At 34.5% G+C, this 16,388-nt stretch overlaps 1 protein-coding gene across 1 annotated transcript in view; it reads left to right on the top strand.

Moving 5' to 3' along the window:
• Window positions 1–16,388, top strand: part of KIAA0825 (KIAA0825 ortholog) — a 238,794-nt gene that overhangs the window by 101,111 nt on the left and 121,295 nt on the right. The window contains exons 13-17 of the mRNA XM_075726885.1: window positions 2,012–2,200; window positions 3,711–3,944; window positions 5,656–6,064; window positions 10,001–10,157; window positions 14,347–14,502. Of these exons, the coding sequence (XP_075583000.1) occupies window positions 2,012–2,200; window positions 3,711–3,944; window positions 5,656–6,064; window positions 10,001–10,157; window positions 14,347–14,502 (1,145 nt within the window). The remainder of the gene's footprint in view (window positions 1–2,011; window positions 2,201–3,710; window positions 3,945–5,655; window positions 6,065–10,000; window positions 10,158–14,346; window positions 14,503–16,388) is intronic.

The raw sequence follows: 16,388 nt of genomic DNA, 5'->3' as shown, positions 1-16,388 counted from the left end.
ATGCCAGTTTATCAGTCAGAAAACTCATTTCAACCTGAGTTTTGAAGGGTCAGATGTTCTTACAACAAGGCAACAAGGGCAACATTTACTTCAGCGTAAAGCAAGAAAAAGCTGATGAAAGCTTACATATCTTGTTATGCTTAGCCTCAGAATGGTTTCCCAGTGGATTCCTGAAGATCTTTGCTTAAAAGCACAAGACTTGTATTATACACTGGTTATAAGAAGATATATATAACCCCCTACAGAATTCTTTTATACTTCTTTCCATTTATCTAAATCTATTGGTAGCACTAAGTTGATTATAGAAGTTGTTAATAAGTTATGACTCAAACTTTCCATGTGGCATGATCATAAAGAAAATTTAGGCTTAATTTCAAGTCATAAGCCCCTTTAAGCAAAGCAATTTCGTATCATGTTGTGCAAAGACACTTTATATAGTATTTAAAATCTCAGCAAACCCTCCTCCATAGAATCTGGTTAAGTTAATTTAAAAAAAAAATACTTACAATAATATAATCAAACTTCAATCCAAATTTTCATCTCACAATTTGAACAGCTCTGGGTTTTCCTTTTTGAACTGCTTTTTCTGCTTTCTTAGTTCTTTCTGTGTCATATTCGTATAAGACAGTGTATCGCTGGTTTGAGTGAATTAGTGGAATCCATGTGAATCTTCACTCAGAAATATCTAGCATTGGAAGATGTCTCAGCAAAATATGCCAGCTCACTCAACTCATAGGAAAAAAAGCTGACTAAAAAAAATTCTTACTGCTGAACTCTCTCCTGCCTTGGGAAAAAAACCCACAGCTCATTGGTTCTGAAATCACCGGTCTTGTTTTTCAGCTTTCAACATCCTATGGGCTTTTTCTGTTAATTTTGCACACTACCCAGACTGAATAGTTCACAATAATGTATGAATTAGATTGTAGGAATTCAGAGGAGAATAAAATGAGATTTTTGAATTTTATAACATTCTCAAGTCATTCAGAGCTGGGTGAAAAGCAGCAATTTTCCACTGTGGTAGATTTTGAAGGCTGACTGAACCACTACAAAAACGCAGCTTGGAAATTCAGTCTGTCCCATGTTTCTCCTGCACAGGTTGCTAAAGATAAGGGCAGCCAAACTGGCATAAAACAATGACATTTTCAAGTAGAATTTTATCTAAATCAGTTTTACAGAAACTTTCAGTTTTGCAAACTAAAAAATGAAATTAAAAGTGTTTAGTATGTTCTGGCTCTGGTCATTTATTATGATTGTTAATATCAAAAGCATATTCCACAAGTATGTGGGAAGTTGAGGTCTTTGACATTAGCACAAGTCAAAGCAATTGAGTTTCATTGGTTCAAAGAGGTTTAAACACATTATTTTTCAGCTCGGAGAATGTTTTATAATGATTATGAAAAACATTTAGAAACACATGTTAGGTAAGTTATTACCACTCAACTGTATGAAAGTCACTAGTTGTCTTTAGAAACATAGGTATCTGTACCTTAGCAGGGCTGAGATTTTGTCTTGTGGAACTGATTTCTTCTCAGTTTCCTGTTTTACTGAAAAACAAAGCCAACCCATTTTGGGGAGTATGCAGCTGCTACTTTATTTTATTTTATATAACTAAATAGAGTTCTGTTATTTCACGTGACTAATATATTGGTAAGAAGAGTTAAATAGTAATAACTTTTTGACTGTCATTCTACAGAAGTGGTACAATTTACTTCTGATTAATATTTAGTAAATAATCAAATTCCAATTATATACTGAGTGCCTTTTGAATTAAATAGGCATATTCCATAGTTTGTAAACATGCTTGAGTCTGTTTTTAATGGCTACGTATAATTCAGGAAGACAGTCAAAAGTCATTATGCAGAGGAAGATCAGATTTCAGTATCTGCAAGTATTATTATTGATTGAAATACTATTCAGATACAGTTTGCAGTTTGTTTTGATTAATGTATCTGTTACTGTGAACTTAAATTACTTGGAAATTATTGTAACCATGTTTTTGTTAATTTTGAAGGGAATGAAGTATTGAATCATGATGAGCCATGTTCTCTCTTAGAACAGATAAATAACAAACAGCCTACTCTGACTGAAACAATCTTCACAGTATTGTCTTACTGCACTTTATCACCCAAATCTCTTGGCATTGCTTTTGAGACTTACATGGAAAAAGAGCAGTTGTGGAATTGCTTATACAATATGACAGGTATTTAATTTATTAATAAGTATTTAAAATCTGATGTTAAGCCTTGTCAGTTTTCAGACATGTAGTGCATATTATTTTTACTTTAATAAATCAGATTAAATGGTGGTAGCTTACTTCAAAATTATAGTTTAATTGAAGTGTTCTGAGCAATCAGGTCACCGTAGGAGTGGTGAAAATTTTGAAGAAAGGAGAGGTTATGGAGCGGTGTGGTCAGCCAGGATTCTGATTTCCTTAAGCATCTGTCTTACCAGCAGGCTGGCAGCAGATAGTTTCTGTAGCTCTCTACCAATACAGGTTCTTTGTCTCTGTGCATTTAATAGCTCCAGACCTTTGCCACCATTTAAAAGTAAGAAAGGATTAAAGGAGAAAGGAAAAAGAAAAGGAAGGACTCCTATTGAGGGACACTAGTCTGATGGGCATATAGACTCTGCTGTCAACAGGCAGACAGGTTCCTAATTTTCCATGGAGAGGGAGAGCCACTCTCACAATTAGAGCAACTAACGGTGCCCCCAAGGAAAAGCAGTATTCAACCAGAAAAGAGAGGTGAGGTTTAGAAGGGTGGTCTTGCAAATGATGGGTAAAATGCAAAAAAGCTCGAAAGAAAAGAAAGGAAGAAAATGGGAGAGTTCAAGAGGGGAAATAGAATTATGAATATCACAAAATAGAAAACAATCATGGTAAAAGTGCTCAGGTATTCCTCAGAGAAAAATGGGGCTGCAAAAAGTAAAAGTCTAAGGTGTAAGAGGAAGACAAATACAGAAATATTGCATGGAAGCTTCCAGAAAGGCCATGCAGAGAAGAATAAAACTTAGACCAGCAAAAAGTATAAGCAAAGGACCTAACATGTCAAAAGACATCTCTGAAAGGTCCTGCAGCACTCTGCCTGACAACTCCTGTTCCATGGCAATGGAGAAACTGCACTTCTCTGTGGTATTAAGAATGTAGAGAAGATTGATACTTGTTCTAAGGTCAATAGCTTTGTTTAGGGTGGTCTATTTTCAACATGCAATCTCTGATAACATGCTATGTCTCTGTTGATGACTACTATTTGTATGCATTTTTGTTTCAAAAATATCTTTTTTTCCTTTTCTGTTCTCTAGTATAAGTTTGGTTATCTAATAAACACAACTTCATTAATACTGTCAAGACAAGGAAGTAGAAATATAGAAGTAGAATATATCCAATTGCTTCATTGATGTCTAACACGTAATTAAATGTACTCCATATAAAAAGGAAGACATCAGTCAGCTTATATGAAATTTTTAGAAATATGTTGATGGACAAATGAGGATGAAGGAAATAAATAAAATTGTGTTAAGATTGTACAAGATGCTACTTTGTTTTGCTTTATACTCTTTTTTTAATTTGTAACAGACCAATAGTCTTAAGTTATTATAAATCATAATGTTTTTACTTTTCTTTCCATAAGAATTCTGAAACACTTCTTTCTGAAACATATTTGCACAAATGACTGCACTTACTGAATATTTAATAATTCTTCCTTCTGAAGTTTCCAGTTGTGGTGAGTCAGAGCCAGAGGTTATCAGATGTTTGAAGCTGACTTTGATTAATTCAGTCAAGGGTATAGTGAAGCAGATAATTTCTTTGATGCATTCATGGGAGGCAACAGAAAACTATGGAACATACCAGCACAAGCAAATAGTTCCTGAAAGTTTACTGAAGACGGTCCCAAAGGAATGGAATTACACTCCTCGGGAAATGAAGAGGAAAGAATCTGGGAAATGTGGGTGAAATTTATACTGTTTTATGAATTTGTCATAAAAGCTTGTTACCCCCTTAATGAGTACATACCAAAATTGAACAGTTATAATCCACAAGCATTGCAGTTTGACAATGAACAAAACAATTTCCAAGCATCCTGTGGTTTTTTTAAAGTACTTAGTGTTAAAATTCAGTACCTCTTTCTTGAGGATTACACCCATGCATAGACAAACAAGCAGTATCGTAGTACTGATAGTACTGAAAATGCATAGTACTGCATCTGGCAGTAGTAAGGTGGGATTCAAGGCAGAGTAAAGCATAATGTCTATGTTCTTGTCTTAATGGCTGTAACCAGTTCTTCTCTTAGTTATCATCTTTTCAGTCAGGACAGTTTAAATTTAATTACACAGTGTTGTCTGAAATGATAACAACTTATTCATCGCAACTTTACAGCAGCAATTTATGTTTGAATAGTACTGAAACTGGTATGGAATTTGCTACTGCTTGGTTGTTGAAACAGTTACCGAAGAAAGATAAATAATACATATAACAGGACATGTTTTGAAGGTGATTGGATCTAAAGATGATTTCTGGTGTACACTTTCATAGCCTACAGTGCCTAAAGCCATCATTTCAAAGTGCTGACCTCTGGAAACATTTCACCATAAATTTATTACCACCAAAATATTACCTGATTATTTTCAATACAATAGTATCACTGTAGTATATTCTGGCATGAAGTTTTAAATATGTAGATTGTGGGCAAGCCAGGGCATCACTCCATTCGTTCTTTCCATATAACTTTCGTCAGCATCCTCAGGCACATTTATGCAGCAGTGTGCTCAGTGCACTTCCACTGCAACCTCACTTTCATCTAGAACTTGTATGGCTATTTTAGGCTATCACTAAGCCTGAACTGATATGCAAGCTGAGAGATAAGGCTCAGACTTAGTGACAAATTAAATTGGCTATGTGACATCTAGAACAGATCTGTGTTTTCCTGTTTTGGGGGTTTTTTTTAAACAAGTTGAGAATACAGGTGCAATGAGTCAGGGGTTTTCTTGGTTTGTCTGAGGTTTGTTCTGGTGTTTTTTTAAATCTTGACTCCATATTGTGGATCACATTTTGGTATATTTTTTCATTTTAGATATGGCTTGGGTTTTGAGCAACATATTTTCTGTAGTTACTTCTATAGCTACTTTTAATATCTGGACTGTTTAAAACGCAGTGCTGTATAGCGTGCATGCTTGTATGAAAGCTGATAAACTGAAGTTTTATAGGTTTGAACACAGAACAGGAGTGATGGAAAACTAAAGATTATGACTGTACGTAATATCCTGAGACACGTAGTGCAATGCTGCAGTCATGAATTTGAAAAAATGTTACACTACAATTTTGAAGACAACTTTTTTACCATTCAGAATACCTGGGTGTTGTCTTTTTCATTTATTCTGTAATAACTGTGCACAGCAGGACTAATTGTTAATCGAGTCACAATCTGAATTATAAATTTTCTAGGTTCCCTGTTTTTAATTCATGTTATTGTTTAGATTTTGTGGGATTTATGTGGAGGAAGCACAATAGAAGTCAAGCTACAGTGTTGAGTACTTAAGCTTTTTACACAATTTCAGTACAAAAGAAAGTTAGAAATTATCATACAACATTCAGAAGCATGCTGTGATAGAACTAGAATGTTAATGTTAATCATATCTTCTTTTCTTTCCTTTTATAAGGCTTCACAAGGCTTGCAGCTCAGGCAGTATCTATTGTAATCAGCAAGTTACCTACAGTGATTGCATGTTTGCCTCCCCCAATTAAGTACTTCTTTTTTCTGGCTGAGAGAAAAATGTCAAGAAACTTTGCTGAATTGAAGAAAGCTGGTCTGCTTGTCTGGAACTTGATTGTAATTATATGTCGGATATTTGAGGATGGAAATACTGCAGAACTTTTAACAGGTGCAACACTTGACAGATGGAGCAAAGAAAAACTCAGTTTAGTTCGTGTGTGCTTAGAAAGTATTATGGGAAAACAGAAAAGTGGTCCTAAGCAAGTGACCCAGAAGGTTATACAAAGCATTGAACAGCACAGACCAAACTGGATTGAAAGCCAGTTGCTGAAGGCAAGAAAGTTGAGCGCAGACTGGTAAGAACATAGTCTTTTTCAAATGCTGTTGTTTTTGCTTTATTTCACTGGTTTATTGGCATGTTTCTGACTATTGCTCAATTTAAAAAAAAAAAAAAGATGAACCGTGATCTTATATGAAATGGGTTAATTCTTAATCTTGATGGCTTTATAGCATGTTTTTGCAACTTAATTGCATTGTTGAAACACTAAAGCATGGCAGTTTCATCAGAACAGTGTCTTCATAGTACTTAGAGATTTCATATTTTCGTGATGATCCAAAAATGTGGACAATTTAGTTGGTGTTATCTTCAGAACATGAACGGGTACACTGACTAGAGGGCACCACAATATATTTATAAATTAATTTTGCTATGGTGATTAAGTTAAGAGGGACTATGAAAAGCTTTCAGTGTTCATCTGTGATTAAAAAGTAAGCATACTTCATTTTAAAACGTAACAAACTCTGAGGGCAAGTACGATATACCAAAACAGGACAAGGAGAGTCCCCCGCTGTGCCTTTCTGAGGAAATATCAACCTTCCCTGCAGATTTGACATTAAGGTCTGAGTGTTTTAAATCCTTATAATGATTTTTCGGGGAGTTGTGTACATGTCAATGTGTTCCTAGTTCAGTCTGTTTTAATGTTGAAGCCATGTACCATTCTGTAAAAATACTATACATCAGCTTTCCAGTATTAGATTTATTGGAGTTACATGACTTACTGAATTAAATTGTTGACTACTGAAAGTAAGATTGCTTTTTTTTTTTTTTATGAATATTCTTGAAGGTTGCAGTTGTTGCTATCCTGACAGTAATTGTTCATATAAACAAAGGATATAGTGATTGTAGGTCAGAATCACTGATATCAGTGAAGAGACTTTCATGCAGTGCTTTAAGGGATACTATTCTATTTCTACAAGTAGTCAGTTAACATGAGTAGCACTAAGCAGTAATAGTGTCACACAAATGCTCATTGACATTGACCTTTGTAATCTTTACATTTCCATTTAATACTAATTTAGAAGCTCTAATCCAGTGATTAAAAGATTGAAGCCAGATGCCAGTGACTGAAAGAGTCATAGAATAAAAAAGCCATAATGATAATGTGTAAATTGATACATAACAGAATGGTTCCATAATACAACTTCTAATGTCACTGAGAGAATAGGTATTTCTTAAAAAATAAAAATGCAGGGTAAGACAATAGTGTGGATAACCTCTAAAAAACAAAAGTTTAGTATTTGCACTTCTGAAGCTGAGAATTTTAAATTAATATACTACTCTCTTTTCTAACATACTGCAAAAATGCTGTGTTATCCATCAGGTATCAGACTGTGAGAAATGAATGTGGGAAAACGTTTTCTGTATGTGTACAGCGTCAACCAGAGTGAGAACTAGTTTGTGACTAGGGCTCCTAATTTTAAGCTTAAGAAACTGAAGAATGCACTATCTGCTCTCCAATTGAGTAGTTACAGGATGCAGTTATGAAAGTAAGTCCCCTGACTTCAGTGGGATTTCTGCAACAGAAGTATAGCATAAATGTTATTTTTCCATTTTATATTCAAATATCATGAGTCAATTTCTGGGGAAAAAATAATCTGGTTAATAAATAGCTGAGATATGCAATGTAGAGGTAAAATATTATTATAGATGCAAATTATAAAACTAATATACTAAAGCTGAAATTCAGATATCAATTAAACTAAGTAGCAGTCACATAATCACTAAACTAAAACCAGATCTTTCAAGAGGAGACTTGTGATGTTTACGTGATTTGTTTGAAAAAGGAATGATTATATTCAAAAATCTAAGTTGGTGTAAAATTATGTTCTGTGTAACACTTTCATAATTAAAGGATTTTGTGGGTAACTATGCACATGCATTTTTTATATATTCATATTTATAAATGTTTATAGACTTTTAATAGTTACAGTGTGTGGAAGAAAATAAAACCCATAAATCTGCAAAAACTTATTTGGGATTCACCTACACAGTTATGGAAACATCTTCAAAGTACACTGGATTTTTATAAGCAAAAGTCTTGCTTGATTTTGTGTTACGTTATTGCTATCAGGACTGCTAGTTATAGAAAATGTCTAAATATTATATAGGTTCTTCCATTGTGGCATACAAATTTATCTTAGTTTTTAGGAAAATTAAAAAAAATAATCTTCAGTGAAAGGTTCAGAAAGTGGCAGTTGTATGCATTGCCTGTCTTGTGTACTGCCTGAAAGCATTACTATTCATTAAAATAACCTTCACTTTATGGTAGCACCAGAGCTGTAAACAGTCACGTTAGATTCTGGAGAACACGCATCCCAAGAAGAAAAGAAATGTCTGTCTTTGCAAAGTAATTTGTAGAGTTGAAGATTATTGTTTTTCATCATGGTGACCCTGACTTGGCTGGCTGGGTGCATATACAGATTAAGATGAATGCAGTTATTCCTTGGCTGAGGTCTGCCTCTTTCATGGCACATTCTTCCTAATGACATGATTGATAGGCAGTCCCAAATCCAGGGAGGAACTCATTAATCATAGCACTGACTGAATCCAATCATCTGCTTCACCTGCACAGTGATGGACAGGAAAGGATACAATTTGGGCACTGACACTGATACACTCCTTTGTCAGAGGTCCTCAACTTTTTCAATGTCAGTTGCTAAGAAGTTTGACAAGAAATTCAGGTTGTATCTGTATGTGGCATTGAAAGACCAGCCTTAAGCGTGCTTTTTTTAAAGGTCAATTTCTTTGAAGCTTTTCTGTAAAATACACCATCATAACAGAGTATCACTTACTTCCATTCAGCAAAGAACAAAATTACAGTTTATATTTTGAAACTATTTGCTCCGTAGGATGTTCTGAAGCTGCATGTGGAAGCAATATCAGCATTAATGTCCATCAGCTGTGTCTCATTTAAGTGAGCCTGTAGGTCAAACAGCAACTTTCAGCAGAACTGACTTTGTAATCATGGCACACTTTCAACAGCTGCAACAAACAGCAGCTTACACCTGACTGTACCAAGGTCTTTAGCAGTTTTTTTGGTTTTACTTCTAAAAAATTAAAATATTGCTTTTTTTTTTTTTAAATTCAGAATGCTTCTTTGGTAGATCTTAAATTAATCCAATAATGACTGTAGAAGGAATAATATATTCTTGTCGGCCTTCCAAGTTCTTGACACATCAGTGTCAAGGTGCCAACATACATCTGTGTTGCAGCTCTAATATTTGAGGAAAATTAGTTTTAGTACTTTTTTTTCTTGATAGTTTAATAATGTACAATACTAAGCAAGTACAAAGCTGGTAACTTATGTTTGCATGCAGAGAGAGCAGTCTAACAATGGTCAGAGTTTTGAAAGCATATTTTTCAAGTCATTTGGGCCTGTCTCCTTCAGATTTTTTTGTAGCAGTTTCACACAAATACTTTTAGGAAGAAAAACAAGGAACAGTACAGGGCAAAAAGTGCAACAAGTGGCAAATATGTACCTTTGAAATGGTTACCACCATACCAGTGGGAAGAAAAAGACTTCAATTTAAAATTCTAACCTATACTTAGAGTAATGGCTACCTTTCTGACATGTTAATTAGGCTTTAATATGTGCAGCGACAGGCAAAGAAAAATGTACAAAAGATTGAATGCAAATGCCATTTCTAGTAGCAAAGATACTTCTCCAGTGGAAAAGAAAATAAAAAAATATTTGCTCTTTGTATGTTCTTAGAGTAAAGAATGTTTTATGTTTTCATCTTTCAGATTAAAATAATTAAAATTCATAACAAAAAAGTTAGCATTTATTATGTATTTGTGTAAAGGCTTCAGAGATGTATATACAGCGACATTTGTTTTGTGCAAGCCAAATCTTTATAAGTTTTTTTATCATGTAGTTTTAGCTGACTTCTTATTAATATTTCAGGTTTTGGAAATTTCACTTAAGACTATTTGTATCTTTTCTATATTCTAGTGCCTCAGTCACAGTAGAAGGTACGACATTAGAGGAAGGAGGTATTGCAGTTGGATTCACTGAGCAGAAAATAAACATGATGGTCCTGGATATCTGCCACAAACCAGGTGGCAGCGAGTACCTGAGGCAAATTTATCACATCATCCGGCTCAATGAGGTAGGGAAACGGCCTTTTTACCGAGCAATTAGGTGTGTACTGGCCTGAGGCAGCGTCTGCTGGCAGCTAAGGGTTAGTCAAGGAGGTGATAATGCTTCTTAAAGTCAATACGAAACCCTATATTGTATTGTAATAGAATCCATTCAGTTTAGGCTTTTCTGCATTTGTACAGAAAAGATTACTTTATGGGAAACAATGTAGATTTTATTTATGTACTTAAACAGTAGTATGGCTCATAAACTTCCTTCAGATTCATATTGTAGACCATAGATACATTTTAGGAGTTTGAACACAGTAAAAAAAATTAAAAAAAAAAAAAGAAAATCAGCAAGCCTACTGAAAAATTGACTGTTACAGGAAGTAAAATTAAATCTGGTAGATCAATTCTCCTGATTTAAAAAACAAACAAACAAACCCTGGGGCTGTACTGAGGAAGTAAATGCATCTACATGAGAACCTTACTTAACCTAGATAACTCTGTTCAGTTAAAGTGCTTTCGAAATTACAGTAAACAAATTCAGATTTGTTTGCTGCACATGGAATTTGGGCAATGTAAAAGAATTATCTCATTATTTCTAAGGCTGTACTAAATTGCCACAAGTTACCAAAAGCATTCTGATTTTATACACTGAAATAAACACAGGTTTGCTTAAATTGTATGATAACACAGATCTACACAGCTTAATTAAGAAAGTTATGTTTATTAGCTTTAATTACTAAATTACTATTCCTTGAATGCATAAGCAGGTGCTGTTAAGATCGTTGCAAGTGTACAGAAGTGTTTATAATAAAATGCAAAATAATGCAAATATAGGCATAGACCAAGATTTTTCTTTTAAAAAAAATTTAATAGCAAAAAACCCGATTAGGCAGCTATGTCTGTATGAAGGCAATAGAGAGCAGCTCAGTACTGGCACTGTGCTTCTGAAAATCAGATCAACTGTTTAGTTCCTAAGTATAGGCTTAAAAGCAACCTTTATACATCTGCATTTCGAAGCTTTAGAAGCAATGTAAGCATGTATGTAGAGATGGCAACCTAATATTAATACAATACAGAATCTTTTCAAGTTTCATCTCAAACAATTAAATGGTTCAGGAAGTGAAGTGAAAATTATTACTGTAATACAGTTCAAACAAAACCTTTTCACCTGGAGCACATTCAGGATTACTCTATCTATAACGGAGTGAGGAAAAGATGATGAGCAAGACCTCCAAAAATAGCATATAATCCAGTAGTTAGGGCAGTCACCTAGGGTACAGGATATGCAGGCTCAAATCTTTATTCTGCCTGGTTTATACCAGGGAATTGAATCTGCATCTCCCACATCCGAACGAACTCCTCAGACTGCTAGACCATTAGCTACCAGCATGGAACTTTGTCTTTGCCCCTGCTGGAGTTGTTTCACCTTGTTAGAAATTGCTGTAAAAATCTATTCTGTAACTTCTAGCTAAATAGAATCATACTCTAGCTGAAGGGGTAGAATGCCCATATCAGGTTCTGGAGACCCTGATCCAAGATCCAACTCCTGTGAGTATTTGGTTATTTATACAAAGTGGAGCAGCTCCAACAGGAGGTAAGAGGCTGAGAGAATTAGGCAGAAGAGGGACTTTAGCCTTACTTTCCACATCCCAGGTGTCTCTCCTTGAATTTCTGCAGCTAGTAAGAGCTTTGTTAAATATAGAACATTTCTCAGTGGAAAAAACTGTCTTGTTTTCAAAAAAAAGAAGAAAAAAATCCTGACCGGCTTGACTCACAGAAGGACTTAATTGTGTTACTTCAAATTGCCTTTGAAACCGTTACAAAACACCTTCATGTTTAGCATGGTATTATAATAATGCACTTTTCAATATTATTTTTTATAACTTAGATTATGTTTAATGTGCCTGATTACCAAGAAATAGACTTGATTGTCTGTTCAAAGGTCCATCCTTTTGTTTGTAGACTTCTTTGGACTATGAAGGGATTGCGTTCTTAAAATTAGTTTGGAGATCTTTATGCTACACTGCTTAGTAATTGTGTGAATAGGGAACAAAATGACGGGAGAGAAAATTGTTCTCAAAAATTTTCCTTAAAAAAGCAAGGGAAAAGGGATATAGATTCTTGGAAGCTGTATTTGGAAATAGAGCTATGATGTTATAGACAGATAGAAAGATAGATACTGTAGAACTCAAAACAGCCTACAGTCCTTTATGTATTTATCGAAAAGAATTTTTTAAAGCATTTTTGACTAATGGCTACCAAAGAGAAACCAACTCTCCTGAGCTATCAGGCCCAATAATATTCTGCCTACTGGGTTTCATGCCCAGTCATTAATAGTGAGGATATAGCTCACATGTTTACAAACATGATTTCATTTCTCTTTATTTTCACATTTTTGAAACATGACCCTTTCAGGGTCTACAATATGTACTATACTAAAGAGTTGATTTACCACTGTTGAGTAAGTCTCTTTGTCAAAACATAAATCCACAGTATTCCAAAGACAGAAAAATGCCTGTACTGGGAGCTGAGCTGTATACTACGTGAAATGTTCAAATCCTAGAAAGCATGGACAGCAATTTCCAATATCCCTACTGAAAAAACAAAAGAATCTGCTTCTGCTGGCTCTGTGACACCCAGAGGGCTCGGTTGCTGTAGAGCTGTCTACAGATTTTGTGAAAATGTGTGCATGGAAGGCAGTACATTTACAAAAAATTGTTAAATATATAGAAATAGATTGTCAGTAACCCCCCTTCACCACAACTTTAAAATTTTTGTTATGGCATGAACTCATGAATGAATGGGAAAAAAACCCAGACATTTTTGTAGGCTGAGAAAAAATAGGTAAGAGACTTAGGGTGTGTTTTTCACAGCTGGATTATGCTGTTGTCTTAAAGCAAAAGAGCTCTGACATTTTTGGTTTTTCAAATACACTTAGATGATTTCGTGATTGTCCTAAGCAGTCCTGACAATTGGCTGCAACCAGCAGAGAGAGACAGTCCTGCTCTTTCTCTTGCCCTTGTGCTTTCCTGCTCCTAGGCCCTGCTTTGTACTAGTATGAGAAATCGTGTGGCTTGTTTATCTGGCTGTGAAACCTATCTTTTTTCTGGCTGATTTCACAACATATGCTAGTGCCAACACAAGGGAGAAACAGCTACAGTCTATGTGGATTGGGACAGAACTTGTGCCTTTCAGGCCAGACCACAGTTGGATCAGTTTAAAGCAATGATGAAATTATTCTTTTAGAAAGACCCACTGAGGAGCACAGGGTGCTTTGGCAGGTAGTTTACATGCTCCTCACCTTGTCTGAAAATTTTATCATCTCGGTTTTACTGCAAGGTAAGAGGACCATTTGCATCCGCCCATTTTAATGAAGACTTACCTTGAGTACTTGCTCAATGTTATGGCAATCCTATCATTATGGACTTCATTTTAATAACAGTAAACTGTTTAATCACAGTAGACCTTCTAGCAAATAGATCTGCAAGTGTTTCATTATCTAGCTCTTCATAAAATGGTTCTATTTAATCAAAACACTTTATTGGCATGCAATGATGATTTATTTATGTAGTAGTTTAAGAAGTGAAAACAGAAAAGATTGTGGCCAAAATAATTATGCGTCTGTTGCAGTATAGTTTCTAAAATTGCCATGTAAATCACAAATGACTTCTAGTCTTTGAATGCTTAAACAATTAAAAATAGCTTTGAATAGTGGGAGAATATTTATTTCCTGTGTTTAAACAACTGGTTTGAACATGTTCATCCAACAATTAATTTATAGTCATGTAGTAACTATTTAATGCTGTCCATTAAATATTTATGTATACTTCATAATGTAAAATAAATCATATAATAGCCATCATACATTAGAACATATAAAAACATTTGGTTTTCACTTCCACATATAGCTAACATATATATATTAAATGAGAACTGATACACATAATTTGATGACGATTTCAAAACAACAGCTTAGATTATTCTGATTTGCCTAAGTTGAATGGATGTTCATGGAGGTTATTTATTGTTTGTTATAAAATTATGTTACTCTTAAAAAGGTTTCTATTTTGTAAGAGATTAGTTATTCTCTCCTTTAATATAAGGACCTTCCGTCAAGCACACTGTAAAGTTATGCTTGAAATTTAGACAAATTTCACTTGGAAAGCTAGGTGGTACATACTGCTTTGTGGTTGTTTTTTCTTCTACAAGGAATATTTGAAAGATCAGCTGTCTGGTGAGAATTCTTCTGAAGATGGTGTTACCTCCAGTCAATGTCTGCATTTGACACTGAAGGGCAGAGAAGAGCAGCCTGTCTTCAACCCTTTCCAGGTGTACAGACAATCTTGTGCAAAAGTGTTCAGTCAGGTTTGTGAAAATCTGAAACCTTGGTTATAGTATAATTTTTACTTGTCGATCTTATTATGATCATGATAATGACAGAGACTGAATCTATGAAAGCAGAATTAATTACATGTGTTCACATTTGATGAAGTGCAAAGGAATACTATTACTCAGGAATCTAATGAGGGCACCCTCTACAATAGCATGATGTTAAAAAAGCCATTATTGTCCTTTTCGTTTATCAGAATTATTGCACGTAAGAGCAATTTGCATTTACTTAGACTTTCTGTGTTAGTTCAGTATAGTGAAGGAAAGCCCATTAGTAGCATTGCCATTTATTACATCTGTGTAATGGTACATAGGGCTAGTCTTAGTCCTTTGAAAAATCATGGCAAAACTCCAAGTGCACATTTAGAATCTTCCTGATGAGTCTTTCACAGAAATGTTGAACAGTATAGTAAAGGAAGCTTTGGAAATGCAGAGGTTTAACAGAACAGTGAGGATAAGCAGGGGAAAAAACACAAAAAAATGAAAGCATCCATTTCTCTGTTTTTCATTAAGCCATGTTAGTGATATGTAAAAGATTATAATTTACTTATAGAAATTAGTTTCCTGATAATGTAGCAGTTAAAGAAAATAGATCTAGTTGCCTAAATCTCTGCCAGAGCACCACACGGCCAATTCATTACACAAAATGAATGTAGTTTCTGATAGCACTTGGACACTTAAAAAAAATCTTCATTTCTCAAGTCTTCCTAATCCATCATCTACAGTTTTGATTCTACCCCTCAATTTCAAATATTTAAAAAGAAATGGTATTACAGTGGCATGAAATTCATTTTACAGACGTAGTAGAAAGACATCCTTTTTCAGTACAACTCTGCTTTTAAATAGTGTAATCTTCTTTCCCAGTTTTGAGCATTTTGGACTATTTCACCAGGTGTATTGCTGTGAAATGTATCCAGTTTGGTTTTTTGGTTTGTCTTTTTTTTTTTTCCATACTTGTTTAATGAATACTTAATCATTGTCATGTTGCAATAAGTGTTAATATCCTGAAAAAGGAGATTAATACCGATCTCACAAGGCTTCTCACTCCAGAAGAACGTGCTTTAAAAGTATCTTTTTTTCCTTCCACTAGTCCCTTTATGTATATCTTAAATTGATAGAATTTAAGGGGCTACAGAATCACTTACTCCAATTTGAAATGCAGAAAATAGTTTACCATGCCTCAATTCTCAATTTATTAATAGTGTGGTAGAATAAGACCTTCAAGTAGTGACAACTCAGGGAAGAATTCTTCTGCTACATGACAGGTTTGCAGTGCTCAATTAATCAACAGATGACAGGGGATAGTTCATATTAAATTGCTTTGGATTTTGTAAACTTTTGGCAAAAAGTCTATTACCTGAATATGGAAAAGTATCTTAAAATTAAAAGAAAAAAAGAGTAGATCATAGACCTTAAAGTACTGTGTGCTAACCCTGTTGACAATGACAGAATTATTTCCTGGGCTTAGTAATATTATTAAATAATTTAGTTCCCTTTACCATAAAATTGCACATTCCTGTAGTGGTGTGGGACTGTCTATTTATAAAATAGTGGTCAGTATAGCTCAGTGTCTGGTTTCCTGTGAAGACTGTTACCAGTGCCTGTTGAAGATGCCAGAGCACTGTCAGGGAACAATTATTCTTCTTAAAGGATATAATTCTTCTTAAATTCATTTCTTACTGTTTGGCAACTGCCATGAAGCTTAAGAGTTTGGAATCCATGATTAATTTCTTGATTTTCTGTAAATGTATTGTAACTGGATGTGTTTTTAATACATCAAGTAACATTTTATCCTTTTACAAATTCTAAGTCCCAACAAGCTACTGGTTTCACAACGTATTTTATCAATGAGTTAATTATGT

Source organism: Pelecanus crispus, chromosome Z (genome assembly GCF_030463565.1).
Source record: "Pelecanus crispus isolate bPelCri1 chromosome Z, bPelCri1.pri, whole genome shotgun sequence".
Taxonomy (NCBI): Eukaryota; Metazoa; Chordata; class Aves; order Pelecaniformes; family Pelecanidae; genus Pelecanus; species Pelecanus crispus.
The sequence above is the reverse complement of the archived record's forward strand: the minus strand, read 5'-3'. Positions and strand labels throughout refer to the sequence as shown.